This window comes from Mustela lutreola, chromosome 5 (assembly GCF_030435805.1).
Source record: "Mustela lutreola isolate mMusLut2 chromosome 5, mMusLut2.pri, whole genome shotgun sequence".
Taxonomy (NCBI): Eukaryota; Metazoa; Chordata; class Mammalia; order Carnivora; family Mustelidae; genus Mustela; species Mustela lutreola.
This window is the reverse complement of record NC_081294.1, coordinates 151,933,871-151,956,194: the sequence shown is the minus strand read 5'-3', so window position 1 is coordinate 151,956,194 and position 22,324 is coordinate 151,933,871. Positions and strand designations below refer to the sequence as shown.

At 43.9% G+C, this 22,324-nt stretch overlaps 1 protein-coding gene and 1 long non-coding RNA gene across 4 annotated transcripts in view; one reads left to right on the top strand and one right to left on the bottom strand.

Moving 5' to 3' along the window:
• Positions 1-22,324, top strand: part of RNF130 (ring finger protein 130) — a 134,995-nt gene that overhangs the window by 93,833 nt on the left and 18,838 nt on the right. The window contains exons 8-9 of one of the 3 annotated variants that reach the window (XM_059175930.1): positions 2,103-2,196; positions 9,142-9,336. The exons of 1 other annotated variant lie outside the window; for it this stretch is intronic. In XM_059175930.1, coding sequence (XP_059031913.1) covers positions 2,103-2,196; positions 9,142-9,157 — 110 coding nt within the window. In that variant the 3' untranslated portion in view covers positions 9,158-9,336. Of the gene's footprint in view, positions 1-2,102; positions 2,197-9,141; positions 9,337-22,324 lie in introns of those variants that run through there. One more of the 3 variants, XM_059175932.1, reaches the window with a different exon arrangement.
• Positions 3,289-22,324, bottom strand: part of LOC131832662 (uncharacterized) — a 37,752-nt gene continuing 18,716 nt past the window's right edge. Inside the window, exons 2-3 of the long non-coding RNA XR_009354132.1 lie at positions 4,096-4,282; positions 3,289-3,575 (exon numbers count right to left, since the gene is read on the bottom strand). This is a non-coding gene — a long non-coding RNA (uncharacterized LOC131832662). The remainder of the gene's footprint in view (positions 3,576-4,095; positions 4,283-22,324) is intronic.

Here is a 22,324-nt window from a genome sequence, read left to right as displayed (position 1 = left end):
AAAGTATTCTTTGATGCAGTTTGACTCATTTCCTACCACGTCCTGGCGATTTGTTTTAACAGCTTTTCATGTTTTCAGGTTTTAGGGGGTAGATTTTTAAAAACGGATCCAATAGCAATAAAAGAAACAGGTTATTTGTTTATCAGTGAGTTTTTGTAGGCTCTTCATTGATCGACATTTATTGAGCACCTACTACTACATTAAGTTCTGATCTCATTATATTTTATGCCGAAATGCCCTTTCAAAATCTTACATTTTGATGATAAAAAAATGTTACTTCGTGTATGAAATGAATCACCTTTAGTGGAATTGACACATGTTAATCAATTCATGTGGTTAAATTAACCCAAAGCAACCTCACCTTTTCCCTCAAAGTTCTGTAGTGTCCCAGCATCCACTGTGCAAGGCACTGTGCTAAGTACCCAGTGGGGTGGGCAGGGCTGACCAGGGGCCCGGCTGCTGCCAGAATGCCCCTGGGCCCACAGGGGATCATTGTGGTTGTACCTGCTTCTTTTTGGTTACTAGTTTTTATAACCTAAATGCCATGCGTCTGTGGATGGTCTGTTCAGAATGCAGAAACACGGAACTTGCAGCTCTAAAACTCAGTCTATTTATCACATCTAAAGGTCTCTAAGAAGAAAAAAATAAATAAGTAAAGAACACCGGGTGAAGCTTCTTGATCCTGATGACCAGTTATCTCTTAATTTTTTTCAAATGCCAGTGTCCATTTTTCCTAACTTAAAATCCACGCAGGTAAAGATGGCCAGTTTGGTGTTGGTTCTTAAATGTTCATTTTTTTACTTAAAACCTTATAAATTCACTGTACTCTCAAGGAATTTATAATCCAGGAAGCAGTGGCAGCACTACTACCAAAAAAAGAAACAGTTTGCTAAGCATTTTAATAGTATAAAACAAGATGGCTGATGCTCATGGAAGAGACTCATCATCCTGGAGCCCTGAAGGGCAATTCTTAACCTTTTGAAGATCACCAACTTTAAAATCCAATGAAAATATAAGAACCTTTTTCTAGAAAAATTCCTAGGAACTCATAGCTTTGCATATCTGTGGGACTGGTGGACACCAGATTGAGAACATGTGTGTTACACACTCCACTTCCGCATGTAAACTTTGGGCATTCCAAGGCCGAGTGTCTTCCGGCTGCCCTCCTGCCAATACAGAGGGGCTTCGCTGTGAGCCACTTTGTTAAACCGGCCCCAGGTGGCACAGACTCTAGAAAATGTTTTGTAGTTCACTCTTACTAGGAAGTCAGGATTGGTTCACAAGTTATTTTAGAGGTTTTCAGATAAAGAATGTTTGTGGAACATTATCTTGATGGCATGGGCTTTCAAGAGAAGGGAAAACATTAACTGACTTCCTGGATCTAGAAGGAGGCTAGCTGAAATTTCTAGAGTTCTGTGTATCAGAGATTTTCAACCCTCTGATGGGCCAGCTTTCTGGTGAGTCACCTGCTTGACACAGCCAGAGCCGCTTCCTGCCGGTGGGGGTGGGAAAGGCAGTCCTTTCCAGGAGACACCAGTAAGGTGTCCTTTTTACATAAAGGCTGTAAGTAAGCCCAAGCCCAGGAGAAAAGAAAGACCAGAAGACCAGCCTGCGGACTGCGTGGAGTGCCCCCAAGACTTCTGGGACCCCTACTCCGTATTTATAAGCCTTCCGCTAAGAATGAGTGACACAACCACGCAGAAGTGACAGAACGAAGAAGGAAAGGTTATAGAAGTGTGGCTAAGTCCACTGTGCTGTCATGTAAAGCAGTGATTTAAAAATCTCTGTCCATGTGCAATCTGATAGACCTGTTTCTCCTGCACGCTTTTCGGTGGCCACACTCCTCACAGACATCAGGACCTTAACTGGAAGAACTGTCTGGGCCATGCTTTCCTTTCTCCCTTGCAGCTCTCACCACTACCTCCACTAACCTTCTCCAGTTAGTAGCTCTCTGGCAAACCTCCTCCTGCTTCACTTCCTTGGGCCAGTCTTGGCTTACACCTCCGTTGACGTCTGCTTCGTTGCATTTGAGGGAAATGTTGACATCGATTTGACTTAAGCCTTCTCCCCAGAGTGATTTCCTCCCTTTCCTTTGTCAACAGAAGAATGGTTTATTATTGCCAGTTTTGGCCTCCTCAGTGCTCTCACACTCTGCTACATGATCATCAGAGCCACAGCTAGCTTGAATGCTAATGAGTAAGTAACAAATTATTTTTTGGATTGCATGTGCCAGATGACCCCAAGAAAACTTGTAATTTTCATAAAGCTGGTGAAAATTGGCTTCCACCAGTTGCGTAGTGATCCTGATGATATCATACCTAGCAGAGTAAGGTATTTCGTGACTGTGTACTTGTAGTCAGGATGCAGATCGGGAGGTTACCTTGCTCAGCAACAAGAGCTCCCGGGAGGAAAGATCTAGGGGCTTTCGCTAGCCACAGCATAGAGGACAGCAACTGTGTGATGCAGACAACCAAGGGTGCCCGTACAGTCACGGGATGTCAAGAAGGTCCATGTCCTGATCATTGGCAGGAATAGGCCCAGCAGACTTTACCCGGATTCTTACATACATAGCTTTTGACGGAACACTGGCACCCTGACCTGGAGTCGAGGGACAGTGACGTGGATGTGTAGCCTGCAAGAAAGAAGCAATCAGCAAGACCCACTGTTTCCAAATATTGGGAAGACTGTCAGGGGGAAGTGTCAACTATATTTCGGTGGGGCAAAATGAGGACCAGAGGGCAGGGGACGGGAAGGCGGATTTCATCTCAGGGAAAGGAAGACCCACTTGTCAGCCAGGCCCCCGCACCAGGGAGACAGTTTGCCATGGGGAGTGCTCAGGATGAGATGTGTTACCTGTCAGGACTGCTGGAGGTCAGAAGTTTTAAGGTGAAACTGGGCTAGCTCACTGTCGAGGTTCATTTTGATCTAGCAGTATTCTAGGAGCTGCTTTCCAAGGGGGTAAGATGCAGGAAAGGTTTTTGGTTTTGTTTGTTTTGTTTTTAATTTAGGTCATTTACTGTAAGGTTTTATTGAGTCCTTTCTTCTACCAGTATTTGTGAAAACTCATCAGAGGTAAAAGTGTCCCTGGGACACAGCCCAGATACAGACCTGAATTAGCACCACTGGAATTCATGTGCTCGCCACACGCACTTATGTCCTGGCATTTTGACAGATTAGTAATAACCGGCCAAGCCCTTGTAATTGATTTAATTGAATGCTCATTGCCCAGCTGTGGAAACAAATGGGCAAGTAACCCCCACTTACAGTGACATGATTTTATTATCTCTAACCTGACCTGTTGACTAGATACTTGTAAGAAGTGCCCTTAGGCATCCCTGCCCCTAGCTCACACTGGGAGGATGCTGTGGTTGGTCGCCATCCTTCAGCCTGCAGATGTGTGCTCGGCTGCTCCTCCAACAGGTCAGCCCACCTGACGAAGGCTGACTTCAGCTTAGCACAGTCAGAGCACTGCTCAGACCCCAGAGTTGAATGTAACCTGGGTTTGACTCCCTGCTCTTCCATTGTCTGCTTGGGAGGCCTGGGCAGCTGTATTTCTCGGGAAGCTCATTTTAGTCCTGCAGAAAACAAGAATAACAGCAGGACAAGGTCATAGGTGTTACAAAGTAGCATATAAAGTGCTTAGCACAGTGCCTGGTACATAGTAAGTGCTCAGTAAATGTTAGCTTAGCAGTTCCACTGAGAATCTTCCGGGGTCCTGGGAACGAGATGACCGTCTCCCTGCCTTTATCATTCGGCAGATGAATTTAGTTTTCTTCCAGGAAATAATACTGAATCACAGGAGCTCTATGAGTCCTGTGATTCGGCCCTCTGTTTGGAAGGAAATACTGATTTTGCCTGCAGTCACCTCTTTCGCTTCCTCTCACAGTGACCCCATCAGCTAGCTGATGGTGTAAGCCCCCTCCTTAAGACTTTTGCAGATGAGCAAAAAGCAGTCACAGCGGATAGAGGCACTCCGGGCACTTGTAGAGAACGATTAAGGGACCTCACAGTTGCCTTGCTGCCACCCAGGACCTACCAGAGGCTCAAGTCACACATCAGTCAGATGGTTTAGAGAAGGCTCAGTAGACGTGTTACCTTGTAGAAATCAAAGTCTCCAGGCCATGATAGTTCGGTTCCATGCGTAAATGGCTGTATGACTCAGTCTTAGCGTCCATCTTAGATCCGTTTCTGAGGCCAGCCCTTCTTCCAGTAGCCTTCGCAGAGGGTTGATACCAAAGTTATCCATCCAAATACTATTTCTGTGCCTTCAGTCAGAACTCCTCTGAAGGACGATTTTCATGATCCCATGGAGAGAGAGAGAGAGTGTGTGTGTGTGTGTGTGTGTGTACACACATGGATGCTTGAAAGACGGTCACCAAGATATAATTGGTGATTATCTTAATTTAGTAAGATTTTAGGTGATTTTTTCTCTCCTATTGTGCTTTTATAGGTTGGCTTTTTTATGTAACATGAATTACTTAATATTTTAAAGGGCCTCTTAATTGTGGAGGATAAAAGAAAGACAGTAGTCACTCTTAACTCAGTGTCTCCTTCCCAAGAATGTTGATGAAAAATTCCTAGGTTATTTTAATTCCACAGAAATGTTTATATAAGCAAGTAAGTTTATAATTAATCTTCATTAATGAATTCTTTGAAATCTGTCTTACTTCCCTTTTTGTCTTTACCAAAAACTTACAGCCAAAATGAGATTGTCTTTTCAGTTGAATTGCTGTTCTGATTTTCTGGGTAACCTTATCCATGAGTGAGATAGTCTTCTGTATGAGTAGAGTCCGTCTTTTCCCATGTGAGCGATTTATCCTGGAAGTTGATAGCAAAATTCACCTCCCCACATTATCTCCCATCCTGGTTTACTCTTCTATCAGCAATACCCTGAACTTGTGTATTGTGACAGCAGCAGGACCTTGACCCACTCCAGTCCCTGGTGAAAGCCAGTGGGCAGGAGGCAGCACTGTAGGCCCCGTGTGAGGGCGGGCGTGGGGAGGCCAGGCAAGCCGGCTGCCTCCCTCACCACACTCGGCACCCGCGCCATTACCCAGGGCTTGACCTGACACTGGTGCCTGATGGGAAGTCACTGCCCTCCCAGTGTGTTGAAATACTATTAAAATACTCACCATGACTAATTGTGCTTTAATTTTTTTTTTTAAGATTTTTTCTTTATTTATCTGACAGCGATCACAAGTAGGCAGAGAGGCAGGCAGAGAGAGAGGAGGAAGCAGGCCCCCCGCAGCACAGAGAGCCGGATGCGGGGCTCGATCCCAGGACCCTGGGATCATGACCTGAGCCGAAGGCAGAGGCCTAACCCACTGAGCCACCCAGGCGCCCCTGTGCTTTAATTTTTTAATACGGCAAACAACTCTAGTGAATGTTGAGGTTTTGCAAATATAAATAGGAAAGTAGTCGAAGAAGCATGTATACGTGAGGTAAATTTATTGTCTTCTCATACCCCATTTCTTAGTACCTCAGTAGGCAGTGTTAGCGAACTTCAGTTCCCAAAGGAGGTTTATTGCTCTACCTCATTATTCAGAAAACCTCGTTAGGTCTCAGTGTTTATCAGCTTCCAGTCATATCAGTCGATTTTCCCCTCATCGTAAGAAAAGTGTATGTTTTCATTGTTGTTATTTGGGGCACAAGTTGTGAGACAAGGAAGAGGATGTAGGATTTTGAGCTGAACGGGAGGATTGGCTGGGTACCCTCCACCGTGTCCTTTCTCAGTTCCTAGGTTCTGATTCCTAGAACTCTTGCCCAAGGATCTGCCCGGGAGTATAACCCAGACATTCAAGATCCAAAACCGTCTCAGCAGGAGTAAGTGAACCTGATGTGGTTCACGTACAGAAACTGGAACAGTACATGCAGCATAACCCGAGGCCGGGAGCCCTAGCTGTGCCCCAGCTCAGAGCCGTCCCCACCAGTGTGCCTGGTGAGCCAGCTCCCCCAAGGCAGAGCGATAGAGACTCATGAGCCCGGTCAGAAGAATGGGTGTGTCCATTTTACTCTCTGTTCAGTATTTCTGAATTGTTCTGTTCACACTCTTTTTTTTTTTTTTTTAAGATTTATTTATTTTGGAGAGAGTGAGCAGACAAAGGGCAGAAGGAGAGGGAGGGAGAGAATTTCAGACAGACACCCTGACACAGGGCTCAATCTCACGAGCCTGAGCCAAAAACCAAGAGTCAGACGCTCAACCAGCTGAGTCACCAGGTGCTCACACTCTTAAGAAGAACACTAGTGTGTTTCAGTATAAAAGGATCTGAAAATAGAATCATTTTGATGTCTTGGGGATGCTTGGCTTAGAAGAGAGGAGTTGAGGATGATGTGAGGGATGTCTCCAAGTATTTGAAGGGCCCCCAAAGATGACAAGAACAGCTCCTATTCACTGAACACCTCCCACCAACTCCCTCCCATACGGGGCCCTGGGCGACACCCAGCAGAGTCCCGTGGGGACCAGCCAGTGCAGGCAGAGGGTGGGCTTACATGGGGTTCAGGAGCAGGAAAGTAGAGCACCGCCAAAGACTAAGAAGAGCTTCATGCCAGTTGGCAGGGCCCATCCGCGACTGGGGTGCCCTGAAAGCTAGGAAGTTGCTAGGACCTAATGCAGACAGAAACGAGTTGCAGGGCTGGCGCTGTTCGGAGGCAGACCCCACAGCCTGTGGAGGGTAAGAGTTTCCTTCCAGTTCTAAGAGCGCTTCTTAGGTTGTCTGTCCTGAAGGGTCTTTTCCTTGGATGGATCCGCACCCGACAGGAGGGGTCGTGTGCCCTCCCCGTGGCTGGCTGCCTCTTTTAGAACCTTAAGTATCAGGACCAATGACTTTAAAACTTTCTTTTTTTTCCTTACCCCCTGCTGCTATAAGAACCGCATTTTATGGGGCGCCTGGGTGGCTCAGTGGGTTAAAGCCTCTGCCTTCAGCTCAGGTCATGATCCCAGGGTCCTGGGATCGAGCCCCGCATCAGGCTCTGCTCCGCAGGGAGGCTGCTTTCTCCCTTCTCTCTCTCTCTGCCTGCCTCTCTGCCTACTTATGATTTCTCTCTCTGTGTCAAATAAATAAAATATTTTTAAAAAAAAACAAAACGCATCTTACATTGTGGGACCCGTATGTACACATGTGTAACTGGAACAGGTTTCACAAACGTTTTCCTCAGCATGTGCAGTGTCTGCTGATCTTTTCTCTGTACCTGGTTGTTAAGGCTGCTTGGGACCCCACGTTGCTCTTATGGTCCAGTAACAGGCGGCAGGCTGCGGTTTGAGAAACAGACCTAAAACCTGAATTTCTGGTTCTCAGCCGAGTACTTCTGGCTTCCACCGGCATCCATGGCGGATTGTTTATTTTTTCTAAGGCAGCCTTCGTGTAGCAATGCCAACGAAGATTTGAACTTGTCCCCATATCCTCTTCTTTCTGTTAGTACTGACTTCTCCTTTTAGTCACTCGGAGCATAAGATATATACACAAAATAAACCCAGGGGCCAGAGGGGCTGGGGGATCCCCTGAGAAATACCCTAGGAAGAAGGGCTTGTGGTTCAAGCCTGTGTTTCTGGGCCCACCTCTTTACGCTGCTTATCTGTGACCATTCCAGAGAGACATTTACGGGCTCCACATCACATGGTGGAAGGAGCTAGCCGGCTTTCTGGAAATGTGAACTTTGATGGGACTTCTGCTCTGTCTCCATAGTGGTCATTTCTGGTTTTCACAAGTACCTTTAATCTTGTGGCTGAATTAGTTTATAGTCCTTAGAAGAACAGCCAAATAAATTAGGTATAAAAATCTTGGTTCACCCATTCAAAGTTCTGACCTCTAATATCTGATTTCTCTGAGGAAGTTTTATAAAATCACTGTGTGATCTTCAGCAGAGCTGCAGTGAACAGTCAGGTCCGGAGCCCTGTGAGGAGTGGTGAGTGGCCTTTCTGCGGCTCATTCAGTGTCCCCAGCACCCCCAGGCACCAGGCCTCGCCCTGCAGGGGCACTGTGGGGCAGGGGCTGTCCTGCACGGGGCTTAGGCTTAGGGCGCCCACTGAAGGGACAGGAGAGCCTACAGACAGGGCCCAGCTACTTGGGGTCACGTAGAGGCCACAGAACTGCCACTGTGGCCCAGGGGAGTCATCAAGGTCTTCCTGGAGGAGGTGACTCAGGAACCAGGCCGGGTATAATTAGGGCACAAAGAGGAAAAAGTAGAGCAGAGTCAGGGAGTTGTGGGTTTGATGTGTCTGCTGGAAGAGGTGGTGTTGGTAGACCAACTACAGAATTTGGACTGGGTTCTTGTAAATGGCAGGCAGTGTGTCAGGCCTTTCAGCAAAAAGAGGATCTCTGGACGAGAAGTCGCTCTGGCCTATAGAGACTGGAGGCAGGAAGATGGATGAGGTGAAATACTGAGCTGAAGGAGGAAGTCATGAGGAGGAGAGGAAATCAAGAGGGAGCAATGACCAGAGATGAAGAGGTCAGGAACACAGATATGGAACTGGGCAGAGAGGAGAGGAGAGAAAGCACTGCTAAAGACATGAATTGGGAACCAAGGACGTGAACCAGCTGTGCAAGGCTTTGGGGAGCTAGGGCAGTCCCACAGAGCCAGGCTGAAGGGAGCAGCGTTAGCCCAAGACCCCGGGTTCCGTTGGGCTCCCGACTGAGGGACGTGCGTGCACGCAGTCTGGGCAAGTCCACCGAGAGGGCCTTCCCCACTGGAAGCCTGTCCTCTGCAGAATTCGTTTCACAGTAAAGACTGACATTCTTGTTTGTAGCATAAATGGGGGATCCTGTTGCAAAGACACAGACCTAGATTTCAGGACACACAGCCCTGAGAACATGCATGAAACCAGGAAAAATTGTAAATGATGTCGTAACTGTCTCCTTATTGCTAAACAAGATGCTGTTAGCCTGGGCTTTTCCCCGCAGTCCCGCTGGGAGTACACACACACATGTAAGGTGACCGAGCCACTTGACCACAAATCTGAAGCTGCTGAGTTCAGGAAAGTGCCAGGAGCTGACTGGCTTTATCCAGCGGGGCTGGGAAGGCTTTGGGGACAGCCCAAGGCCACCCTTCAGTGAAGATCACTTTCTCTGTTATTTTAAAATATTGGCAACTCTCCTTTAACTAATTCTTGACCTCTGTCTTTTTTTTTTCCCTTTCATTCCACAGGGTAGAGTGGTTTTGAAGAAGAAAAAAAAACTGCTTTCTGACTGATTGCCTTGAAGGAAAAAAGAACCTATTTTTGTGCATCATTTACCAATCATGCCACACAAGCGTTTATTTTTAGTACATTTTATTTTTTCATAAAATTGCTAATGCCAAAGCTTTGTATTAAAATAAATAAATAATAAAATAAAAAAAGACCATGCTGTCAAGTGTTATTGACCCACTCATGTCCCAAAGGCCGCCCTGGAGGTCACATAGACCCGATTTCGTGTGCATGTGTTCCAGAGAGAGCATGTGCTCACGAATCCCCCCAGAAGGAACCGTGACACTGTTGGCATTTTCACACGGTCCCGACCGTGCCCCAGTGAGACTGGAGCGTGGGCACGTCCTTCGCGGTAATGCCTGCCGGGACCCTCGGTGGGGTTCCTCCGTCTCCCTTTCTTCAGATTCAGTGTCCTCTCTGAGACTCTTAATACTTCGTCAGCCCCACAGCAGCAGGGACATTCAGCTGTGTTGCGCGCCACCACATCCCTTGTGCGTGGTAGAGTGCTTTTGCACATAGTAAGTGCTCAATAAATATTGGTGGGATGAAGCAATGAGTCTAAGGAAAATTTTCCAGAACACACACTGATTAATAATAAATTACATCTGTCCAAGATGGGTTTCCACCTGGTTTGTACAGTATTCTTTAAAAAAAAAAAAAACACAGCAAATTCTAAAAAGCTGGAAAAGAGCAATTTTACGAGTGTAAATGAAATATTTTTGCTGTATTATTGAGGAAAATGTTGAAATATTTTATGTTCTGTTGCATTCTGTGCTTGAGGGGTTATCGGTATGTGTGAACATTTTGAGCAATGAATTCTCCACCTTTTACTTCAGGATCTCTGAGAGATGAGAACTTACTCTCACTGGTAATGGGTTCACTAACCCCAGTCATTCACCAGTCAGTAGGGGGTGAAGGTTTTTATCTTTCGATTCACACACCATAACAATTAACCCTTGCAAAGGATAAGCCATTTCAGTGGTTTTTAGTATATTCACAAGGTAGTGTAACCATCTGTCTAATTCCAGAACATTTGCATCACCCCCAAAAGAAGAAGCCCTATACCCAAGAGCAGTAACCTCTCAGCCCTCCCATCCCCCTGCCAGTCTGGAAACCACAAATCTGCTGTCTATCTCTCTCTGAATCTACCCATTCTAGACTTTTCATAGAAACGGAATCATATAGTATGTAGTCCTTTTCATCTGGCTTCTTTCACGTAGGATAACATCTTCAAGTTTTCCCATGTTGCAGCATGAATCCTGCTGGTTCTTTTTTGTGGCTGAGTAATACTCCGTCATATGGACGCATTCCACATTCTGTTCATCCATGCTTCCAGTGATGGACATTCATTGTTTCCCTCTTTTGGCTACCATGAATCAGGCTGCTGTGAACATCAGTGGACAAGTTTCTGTGAACATTTTTTCAGTTCTCTCAGGTCTGTCCTTAGGAGCGGAATTGCTGGGTCATGTGGTAGCTCTGACTTGTTGAAAAATGGCCAAAATGTTCTCCAGAAGAACTGTAGTTGCATGTTCCCGCCAGCAGTGTACAGAAGTTCGTGTCTCCACATCTTCACTAGCACTTACTATTTTCCTTTTTAAAACCATCTTGGGGGGCGCCTGGGTGGCTCAGTGGGTTAAAGCCGCTGCCTTCGGCTCAGGTCATGATCCCAGGGTCCTGGGATCGAGCCCCGCGTTGGGCTATCTGCTCTGCAGGGAGCCTGCTTCCTCTCCTCCTCTCTCTCTGCCTGCCTCTCTGCCTACTTGTGATCTCTGTCTGTCAAATAAATAAATAAAATCTTTAAAAAAAAAATAAAAATAAAAAAATAAAATAAAATAAAACCATCTCGTTACAGTTTTGATTTGCATTTCCCTAATGACTAATGATGTTGGGCAGCTTTTCCTGTGCTTGTGGCCCCCTGAATGTCTTCAGAAAAAGTCAGTTTTGAATCCTTTGCCCATTTTATTTTTGATTGGGTGGTATTTTGTTGTAAGTGTTCTTTATATATTCTAGATTACTAGGCCCTTATCAGATATATGGTTTATAAATACTTTATCTTATTCCTTAAGTTGTTCGCTTTCTTGATAGTATCTTTCAAGATACAAGTTTTTAATTTTGATGAAGCCCAGTTTATCTGTTTTTTTTCTTTGGTTTGTGTTTTAGGGATCATGTCTGAGACATTGTCTAATTCAAGGTGACAAAACCAACAGTTCTCTCGTTTAGTTTTCTTGTATTTGGGTCTTTGGCCCATTTTGAGTTAATACATGTATATGGTGTGAGGTAGGGATCCACATTCATTCTTTGCATGTGACTATCCATTTATCCTAGTACCATTTGCTGGACAAATTATTCTTTCCCCCCTTGGAGTGGTCTTGGTACCCTTGTCAAAAGTCAGCTAACTATAATATATGAGTTTATTTCTGGATTCTCAATTCTATTCCACTGGTCTCTCTTTCTGTCCTTGTGTCATTTTCATATGATATTGTTTACTGTTGCTTTGTAGTAAGTTTTTAAGTTGGGAAGTGTGACTCCTCCCAACCTTGTTCTTTTTCAAGATTGTTCTGGCTATCCAGGATCCATGGCATTTCCAATAAATTAAGATCAGTTTTTCAATCTCTGCAAAAAATGCCAGCTGGCATTTTGATAGGGATTATGCTGAATCTGCATTGTTTTAGGTAGTAGTGTCATCTTAACAATATTAAGTCTTTTGAGGTGCCTAGGTGGCTCAATAAGTTAAGCATCCTTCTCTTGATCTCATCTCAGTTCTTGATCTCATCTCAGTTCTTGATCTCAAGGTTGTAAGTTCAAGTCTATGCTGGGCATGGAACCTACTTGAATTTTTTTTTCTTTTTAAAAGATTTTATTTATTTATTAGATAGAAATCACAAGTAGGCAGAGAGGCAGGCAGAAGGGGGGCAGGGATGCTGAGCAGAGAGCCCAATGTGGGGCTCGATCCCAGGACCCTGTGATCATGACCTAAGCCGAAGGCAGAGGCTTTAACCCATTGAGCCACTCAGGTGCCCCCCCCCAAAAAAATTTTTTTTTAATTCAAAAATATATATATTAGGGCACCTGGGTGTCTCAGTCAGTTATGCATCTGACTTCAACTCAGGTCATGATCTCAGGATCGTGAGATCAAACCCTGCTTCAGGCTACCTGCTCAGCAGGGAGTCTGCTGCTCCCTCTCCCTCTGCCCCTTGCTGCATTCATTCATTCTCTGCCTCTGTCTCTCTCTCTCAAATAAATAAAATCCTTTAAAAAACAGTAAAATTAAAAATAGTCTTTCAATCCATGAACAGAAGATATCTTTCTCCATTTATTTAATTTCTATAGAAATATGATTTGTGTACATTGATCTTACATTCTTACTGAACTCATTTACTAGGACTAATAGTCTTTTAGTGGATGCCTTAAAATTTTCTATATAAAAGGTCATCTCTTTGGCAAATAAAGATAGTTTTAACTTATTTCTTTCACCAATCTGGATGGCTTTTATTTTATATTCTTGCTTAATTGACCCTGGCTAGACCTTCCATTAGTAGAATGTTGAATAGAAGTGGAGCAAACAGATATCCATGTGTTGTTTCTGATCTCAGGGAGAAAGATTTCAGACTATCACCATTGAGTATGATGTTAGCTGTGGGATTTTCATAGATGCCCTTTATCAGATTGAAAAAAGTTCCCTTCTAGTTCTAGCTTACTGAGTGTTTTTATCACGACTTTTAAATTTTGTTAAATGCTTTTTCTATACCTATTGTGATGATTATGTGTGTTTTGTCCCTTATCATAACAATATATTGTATTGATCAATTTTCATAGTATTGAATCAACCTTGCATTCCTGGGATAAATCCCAGTTGGTCACAATGGGACTATGTTTTTATATGTTGCAGATTTCAGGTTGCTGGTATTTGCTGAGGAATATGCATCTATATTCAAAAAAGGTATTGATTGGCCTGTAATTTTCTTGTGATGTCTTTCTTTGGCTTTACTATCAGTGTAGTGCTGGCCGCATATAATGAATTATGAAGTAATTCCTCCTCTGCTGTTTTTTGAAAAGTTTGAGAAGGATTGGTGTTAGTTCTATATAATTATTTGGTAAAATTCACTAGTGAAGCCATTTGGCTGTGGACTTTTCCTTGTGGGAAGTTTTTTGATTACTGACTCTCCCTCTCTTTACCTGTTATAGATCTATTAATATTTTCTATTACTAATTAAGTCAGTTTCTATAGTTTTATCTCTGTAGTAATTTGTTTCATCAAGGTTTTCTAGCTCATTGCCTGTAAGATTCCCTTATGACCTTTTTTTAATTCCTGCAATGTTGGTAGTAATGTCCCCTCTTTCATTCCTGATTTTAGTAACTTGAGTCCTTTTTTGCCTAGTCTATCTAGCTAAAGGTTTGTAAATTTTGACCTTTTCAAAGAACTAACTTTGGGTTTCATTGATTTGCCTATTTTTCTATTTTCTGTTTCATTAATTTTTGCTCAGATCTTTGTTATTTTTTTCCTCTGCTTGCTTTGGGTCTAGTTTTGTTTGTTTTTTTCTTTTTTCTTAAAGTAGAAAATTAGGTTATTAATTTCAGGTCTTTCTTACAAGCACTTACAACTATTAAATTTTCATCCAAGCACAGTTTTGCCCATCCATAAGTTTTAATATGTTGTGGTTTTTGTACATTTATCCTAGAGTATTTTCTACTTTCCCCTGTGGTTTCTCTTTTGATCCATTGGTTATTTAGAATTATGTTGTTTAAACCCCTCATGTTGGAATGCCTGGGTAGCTCAGTTGGTTAAGTGTCCAACTATTGATTTCAGCTCAGGTCATGATCTTGAGGTTTTGGGATCTGGCCCTCATCGGGCTCCACACTGAGTGCAGAGTCTTAGTGTCCCTCTCCCTATGATTCTCCCTCCACTTGTGCTTGCTCTCTCACTCTCTCTCAAATAAATTAAATCTTAAAAAAAAAAAAAAAAAAAAACTTTAAAAAATATGTGAATTTCCAAAACTTCCTTCTCATACGGCTTTCTAATTTCAACCTTGTGGTTGGAGAACATGCTTTGTATGATTTTGATCATTTTAAATACATTTAGGCTTGTTTTATGGCCTGACATATAGTCCGTCCGGGAGAATAGTCCATGTGAACCCTGAGAAAAAATATATATTTTTCTACTGAATAAGTGCTCTGTGACATCTGTTAGGTCTATCTGGTTAATAGTGTTGTTCAAACCTTTTTTTCTTCTTTTGTCTACAGCTATCGAGTTCTACCTATTATTGAAAATGGGGGGGTGCCTGGGTGGTTCAGTTGGTTAAGCATATGCCCCTTTAGCTCAGGTCATGATCCCAGGGTCCTGGGATCAAGCCCCTTATTGAATTTTCTGTTTCTCCCTTTAGTTGTATTAGGTTTTGCTTTATGTATTCTGGGGTTCTGTTGTTAGGTTCATATGGGGTTAAAGGATTTCTAGAAGCTACAGAGGTTATTCAGTACATCTTTATCCCTTGAGATTGACTGGTTCAGTTGCTCTCCTGATATTTCCAGCCAACTCTGTGCTAGAGAGTTCAGCTGAATGTTTGACCTTATTCTCTTGAGTGGGCAGTGTTGAGGCTGGCTTCTTCCTTAATACTTACAATTTTTTTTCTTCAAGCAGATTTTCATAAACTAGTAAGATAGTTCCTCCCCACCTCACTTTATCCCGGTGAAAATTAACCTGGTTTGTTGTCTTTGCTCTCTCCTTCCCATTTAAGGTGAATTCTTATTTTCCTTCATCAGCAGTCAGGAGATGTAGGACTGTTTAATGACCATGTCATCGTCTCTATTAGTGTACTTTCACCCTTTTCACATTATTTCAAGCCCTAGGAAAGAGTAAGACTTTTTTTAAATAGTAGGTGCTATTCAGGGCCAAATCTAGAATTTTTATAAGAGTTAAGAAATGAAAATGAGTGAATTAAGAGAATGGAGCTTTCCATCAATCTTAGGGAGGATACATCAACCACTGAAATTTGAATCTGCCGTTTTGTGGCTTTGGGATTTAACTGGCTTCATTAAATTTTTATGTTTCAATTAGTCATGGTCTCTGTAACTATGAAAGTGGTATGTCATGTATCTACATACATGTTATCCTTTGAGTGGGCTTTTTCGTTCCTTAGAACCAGAATTCAAATTTTCATCAAAACCTAGTCGCTAATTTCTTCATAATCACAGTGCTACCAGCTAAAAAGCTTCATGAAATAGAAATGATGTAGGAGGTTGAGTAATTTCTTGTTTATGATGTTAAAAATTAGAAAATGACTAGAAGTTAGTCTGGAATAGATTGATAGCTCAGTTTTAAGCCCTTCTTGGAAAAACCTTGTAATCCTTAAGACATGGGTTGTTTCTGTGTTTTTCTTTACACACACCCTCCCCAAAAAAGTGTTTTTCAAGAGTTTTATTTCAAGGCAGCCTCAGTGCTTACAACGGACCAGTGGTGTGTAGGAATACAGTCTGTAGTTCAAAGACCTTCCACAGGAAAGCAGCCCGTGGGTCCTCCCTGATACTCAGGCTTTAGGCATTTATAGCCACTGAAGCCTGGTAGAATGAAATCTAATTTCTCTTCAGCCAGCTGGGTTGTAACTGTAGACTTTTTCAATAGTTCAGGAGAAAGATCCTGGAGGTTCTAGGAAAATATTTGGTTATAGTAAATTCCTTATCAAGACAACTTTAGAATAGAACCTAATAGCAATAAACAAAACAAATCCAGTGGAACTAGAAACTGCTATTCTAGATCTCCTCGGTGAGGCTGAACAGGAGACAGCCAGAAGCTAGCACATGGGATGTGACAGGCACCATGCTGAGTGGTTTATATCCATTATAATTTTTATCTTGGCAATATCCAAATCAGAGAAGAGAGAGTTACTTTCCTCGTTTAGAAATGAAGAAACGAGGCTTTGAGAATGTCCAGAAACTGGGCAAAGCTCACTCACCTATTAAGTGGCAAAGTGAGAAGGAAACCAAGGCAGCCCAGGGGCCGTGTCCCTGACCCCCAGCCACCCTTCAGCCCTGAGACAGTTGGGCCAGAATTTGCTGTGGTGTGTATGGTTCTTTTTTTTTTTTTTTTTTTAAGATTTTTTTAAATTTATTTAACAGAGATCACAAGCGGGCAGAGAGGTGGGCAGAGAGAGAGGAAGGGAAGCAGGCTCCCTGCTGAGCAGAGAGCCCAACATGGGGCTTGATCCCAGGACCCTGACATCATGACCTGAGCCGAAGGCAGAGGCTTTAACCCACTGAGCCACCCAGGCACCCCAATGGTTCTTGCCCTTAAGGAATTCACAGGTTCAGGGAAAAACCAGGATGATGGATGCAGGGAACGGTTTGAGGGCTGAGCTCACGTATGGACGCACGTTCTCTTTCTGTAGACGTGTGTATACGTATCTTTAAAGGAAATTATCATAATAATAGCTTACTATGTGGTAGGCTTGCTTTTAAGCATTTCACACGTTAACTCATTTAATCCTCACAACACCCTATTATTAACCCCCATTTTACAGAAAAGGAAACAAGTTTAGAGAAATCCAGTAACTTGCCAGCACTGTGTTCTAAACGCCATTCTGTTTTGCCTTAGAGAAGAATCTCACCAAATAGAAAAGTGATCATGGGATGTCCTGGCAAAGCTTGGTGGTAGGAAAGGCTGAGAAGTGTGATGTCCTTGTGTTTAGGACAAAGCAGGATCGGGAAGAAAGGTGTCCTGGGGCTATCATAAGATCCGTGGCTTTTCCAGTGGGGAGCCTCAAGGTGCATTTTGGAAGGTGTGAATTAGGTGCAGACTGTCTCCTGAAATTAAAATAATGGGTTTACTAAAGAAAGTAGGTAGAGGTGCTGAGTTAGAGAACATCCCAGCTGAGAAGGTGCCTTCAGTAGGCAGCAGGCAAGAAATAGGATGGAAACAGTGGGGCCAATGAGAAGTTTCTAGAAACCCCTGGGCAAGGAGATCTCCAGGGGGTGTTTACCCAGCCCGGGAGAGCATCCGTACAAGAGAGCTGCCTCAGTGCATTTAGACCCACTGGGCCAGACTGAGAGAGACGGGGGAAGCACTGAGAACTCGAAAAGGCGGGAAGAAGTCGTAAGAGCTAGGGCGGCCACTGAACCCGAGTTCAGACTGAGGCTAAGGGAGGGTAAAGGCAAACCCAGGTGAGGAAAAGAGGCCCAGGCTGGATGTGCACAGGTGGTGGCAGCAGACAGGCCAGTCACTGATGGGGCTCCAGGAAACAGGAGAAATCTAGTAAATCCGTTAAACCTATCCAGTGCCCTCACTCTTGTTTTTTTTTTCTCAAAGCTTCTCATGAAGCTGAGGAAAATACAAGGTTGGTCTCGCTTAACCAAGGGGAAAGGGGTCGCTGCACTCTGCCTCAAGATGGCACCCTTTCCCCCCAGAGGCGGGCCCTAAGCTCAGGGCACAGGCAGTTGGGCCTGACTGACCCCTCCCTCCAGGAACCTCCTTTGCCCATGACCCCTACACACCACCCACCACACACCACCCAGGGCTGAAACGAGCAGCCGAGGCAGTTGGACCAGGAAAGCTCATGCAGAACTCCCAAGGCACAAACGGTTTCCTTGGGTTCAGATCCTGAGAGGGGCATTTCATCTGCTTGATCCCAACTACAGTAGAGAGCTGGGGCATCTTAGGGGTTGGAAAGGTTTTATAAAGGGCAGAATCCAAATGACATTTGAAACATGGCTCTGACTCATTGGACCAGGGACCGCCGCCGTAGGAACTTGAGAGGCCTGTGTCCCCATCACTGCAGGGCAGGCGCTCCTGCCTCGGAGCCACAGGCAGAGTCACCCACACTATTTAAATGGCATTTGTTGGGGTGCCTGGGTGGCCCAATGGTTAAGTGTCTGCTTTGAGCTCAGGTCATGATCCCAGAGTCTTGGGATCGAGCCCCACATCTGGCTCCCTGCTCAGCAGGAAGCCTGCTTCTCCCTCTCCCATTCTCCTTGCTTGTGTTCCTTCTCTCACTGTCTCTCTGTCAAATAAATTTTTAAAAATTAAAAAAGATCTTAAAATGAATGAATGCACGCATGAATGAATGGCATTTACTGCAGAGCGTGTATACATGCATGCTGAGACTTGGGCTCCCAGGCTGAACTGGGCTTCCCGCCCTTGTCCTCCGCAGTTGGAAGTCGGGTGAACAGCCCCAGGCAGATGAGGAGGTTCGCAACCACAGCTCATGCAGAATTCTTGCGGAGTCCCGGCTTGGGGCAAAACAAATTGCATTTGCACCCTCTCTGAGTACTTCACCTACGCTGAGGCCCTGCTAAATAAACTGAAATGCACCAAGTAGCCGCTGCCCAGTGTTTAGATTGCTGTGCGCTGCACGTTCAGATATGTGGTCCGGCTGCTGGGCCGTGAACCTGGGCTCACCCCTTCCTGGCCGGGTTGGTCCCGTAGCCTCTCCCAGCGTCAGCGTCTCCCCCTCAGTGTACCGTCCTCCTCAGTACCATCTGTGAATCCATCTGGTGAGGGGTGTTGACCCGTAGTACTTGTTGCTCCCCTCTGGAGGCACCTGGGTGGCTCAGGTGGTTAAGCATTGCCTTCGGCTCAGGTCATGATCTCCAGGTCCTGGGATCAAGCCCCCCTTGGGCCTCCTGGCTGGCTCAGCAGGGAGTCTGCTACTCCCGATCCTGCTTCTCCTCCTGCTTATGTGCCCTCTCTCTCTTAAATGAATAAATTAAATCTTTAACAAAGGAAGAAAAAATAATTGACCCCTAAAAGTCCATCCCAGTGGGGATGATGGGAAAGCCTTGCCCCAACAACCCCCAGCCCAAGAAGGTCCCCACCCCACTGAGGTTTTGCAGCTGGTCTCCTGCTCAGCATAAGGGTCCATTGAGCACCACTGCCTTTCCCCGATGCTCCTCCAGCAGACCTCCCTTCCAAGTGAGAAGTCAAGCCCTTTGAAAGGACTCTTGGAAAAGCTATCTGGCCTCAAGCACCATTTCCTGTTTTCTAAGAGGGAAGCTTGACTTGAAAATTCTAGTCATTTATCACTTTCAACAGGTGCCCTTACCACAAGGCCCAAGGCGTGGTGATAAAAGAAAGCTTTGCCGCTTGTGAGCACATACAGGGGCCTGATTCTGGAGATAGAGCCTGCGGTGAGGCTAGGAGTTATACAGCGAAGATAGGAGAAAAGGCCTCTCAGGAGGGGGTTGGAGCCTCTACCCACAGCCAGGCACCGCCCCTCCCCCTCAGCTCAGCTGAAGGAAATTCTTGCTGCCTCAGGATAAAGCAGGTGTAAGCATAGTCTAATTTCTTGAAGAAAACACAAGATGCAGATTTATAGATTATACTGTTTACATTAATTATAGGAACACAGGGAGGTTTCCATAGTGAGAGTAGTCCTCGTAAATTGTCAGGTCCTTCAGTTACCTAATTGAGTCTCTTGGTCATAGAATAGCACTGAGCATTGAAGACCTGTCTGCCTTCACTTACATAATCTTTTTTAAATTTCTGGGAAAGAAGGAAAAATTTTTTAAAATTTCTGTATTGTGATTTTATGAAAATCAGAGCTGTAGGGGCTCCTGGGTGGCTCAGTCGTTTAGCATCTGCCTTTGGCTCAGGTCATGATCACAGGGTCCTCCAGTGGAGGCCCGATTCAGGCTCCCTGTTTGGTGGGAGGCCTGTTTCTCCCTCTCCCACTCCCCCTGCTTGTGTTCCCTCTCTCACTATGTCTCTTTCTGTCAAATAAATAAATAAAATATTTATAAAAAATAAAATCAGAATTGTTACCAACACCTTCAGAAAGTCCTTGGAAAGTCTTTTTTTTTTTTTTTTCAGAGAGGGAGAGAATCTCAAGCAGGCTGGAAAGTCTCTGAATTTTAATTGAACTTTGATTACCTTAGAAAAAGTATGCCTTCTCATTTACCACAGCCGTTCATTATACAGCATAAAAAAACTCTTAAATCAGTCAATAGTGGGGCGCCTGGGTGGCTCAGTGGGTTAAAATCTCTGCCTTCCGCTCGGGTCATGATCCTGGGGTTCTGGGATTGAGCCCTGCATTGGGCTCTCTGCTCGGCAGGGAAGCCTGCTTCCTCCTCTCTCTCTCTCTCTCTCTCTCTCTCTCTCTCTCTGCCTACCTCTCTGCCTACTTGTGATCTCTGCCTGTCAAATAGATAAAATCTTTTAAAAAAATCAGTCCATAATATTGGATCTGGGGAGTTTAAATTAAATTGTATAAATGAGGGGCGCCTGGGTGGCTTAGTGGGTTAAGCTGCTGCCTTCAGCTCAGGTCATGATCCCAGGGTCCTGTGATTGAGCCCCACATCGGGCTCTCTGCTCAAGCAGGGAGCCTGCTTCCCTTCCTCTCTCTCTCTGCCTGCCTCTCTGCCTACTTGTGATCTCTGTCTATTAAATAAATAAATAAAACCTTTAAAAAATAAATAAATAAAAATAAATTGTATAAATGAATCATATCAATTAAACTTAAGTGTTAAATTTTTTTGCTGCTTGGTCATAACTGCAATCCAAGGTACTTGCTTTTTAAAGAATATAAAACTGAAAGATACCTTTGCTTTGAATTCAGCTTTAGCTGTATCCTACTTCTAGCTTGATGATTTGGGGCCAGTTACTTCGTCTCTCTGTTATAACACACCTATCTTGAAGGGCTGTTGTGAAATTATATAGAAATTATAAGTCTCTCCCTTTTCAGCCCTTGTTCCTTGTATTCAGAAATCATCTAAAATTATTTTCCTGAATAACATGCTAATAGTAAAAAAAAAAAAAAAGAAAGAAAGAAAGAAAGAAAAGTTCCAAAGTGTACTATATCTCCCTCCTACCATGGTGCCGATCCTGGGCTTCTTCCAGCAATTTCTATTGCCTTGGTGTCATGTGTGCCCTTCCAGGGAGGTTTTGTGCATCTATGAGCATAGTCTCTCAAATGTATTTTGATAATTGTTAACATGATATACACATTGTTCTTCTCCCAACCAAAAATCTCTTCTGCACATAGTTTTAGGACAAGGTATTGATTGGTCACCAATCTATTAAATTTCCTTTAGCCCAAAAGTTTAAAACCAACAAACAAAGACGATTTTCAGGCTTTCTGCCATATGAAAGAACCCATACCTTATATCCACAGAGGAGGGCCACAGGTGACTTGGGAATCTGGTTAACCATAGCAACAAATTAGCACACAGTATTTTAAGAATAAATGTAACATCAGTGAAGAAAACTTTATATACCATTTAAGTGCAGAAACCTCAGGAAGGGAGCTCACAAATATGGTCACAAGATGCTCTAATGGTTACATTTGTAAGCAGTTAGAACTTGTACTTTTGTGAATGCTTCCTGTCTTCACCTTAACCTTTAAAGTTTCTCCTTAAGTGGCTCTGCTCTACAGAGTTCTGGTCCCTCTTTGCATCTACATGAGCAATTCTCTTAATTTTATCTGAAATTTCTTCTCACAAAAGCTTGCACTTTCAAAGCATAGACAGACTTCCATTTGAAGTTTGCTAGAACTCAATCAGAAAATAACTACTTAACACAATTTGAGACCAAGAATATAGGAAGCAGTGGGTTTGCCAAAACAGAGTATGTGGACCATCATTCTCTTCCTACCCAGTATTTGGCAGTTATTCCACATCAGTGCATATGGATCTGTCTGCCTCATTCTTTTTAAGATTGATAAATGCATTGTATAGTGAATCAGTTCTTAATTGATGGACATTTCAGTTGCCCTAAACATTTTATAATCCTTACAAAGGCTATATAACTACCAAAAACAGTGATATACACAGAAGTAGCAAGTGATGGTTAATTTGTAGCTTCTTATCTGTGTCTTTTTTTATTTTAAGGTTATTCTTTTTTTTTTTTTTTTTTTTTTTTTGTAATCTCTATATATCCAAAGTAGGGCTCAAACTCATGACTTGAGATCAAAAGTCACACGCTCTTCCAACCAAGCCAGCCAGGAACCCCTCTTGTCTGTTTCTTCATGCAAAAACCCTCTTTATTTCCTGGTAGGGGAGTTAAAACTATGTGGATACAGGGATGCTTGGGTGGCTTAGTCAGTTAAGTATCTGCCTTCAGCTCAAATTATGATCCCAGGGTCCTGGGATCAAGACCCACATAGGGCTCTCTGTTCAGTGGGGAGCCTGCTTCTCTCTCTCCCTCTGCCGGCCACTCTGCCT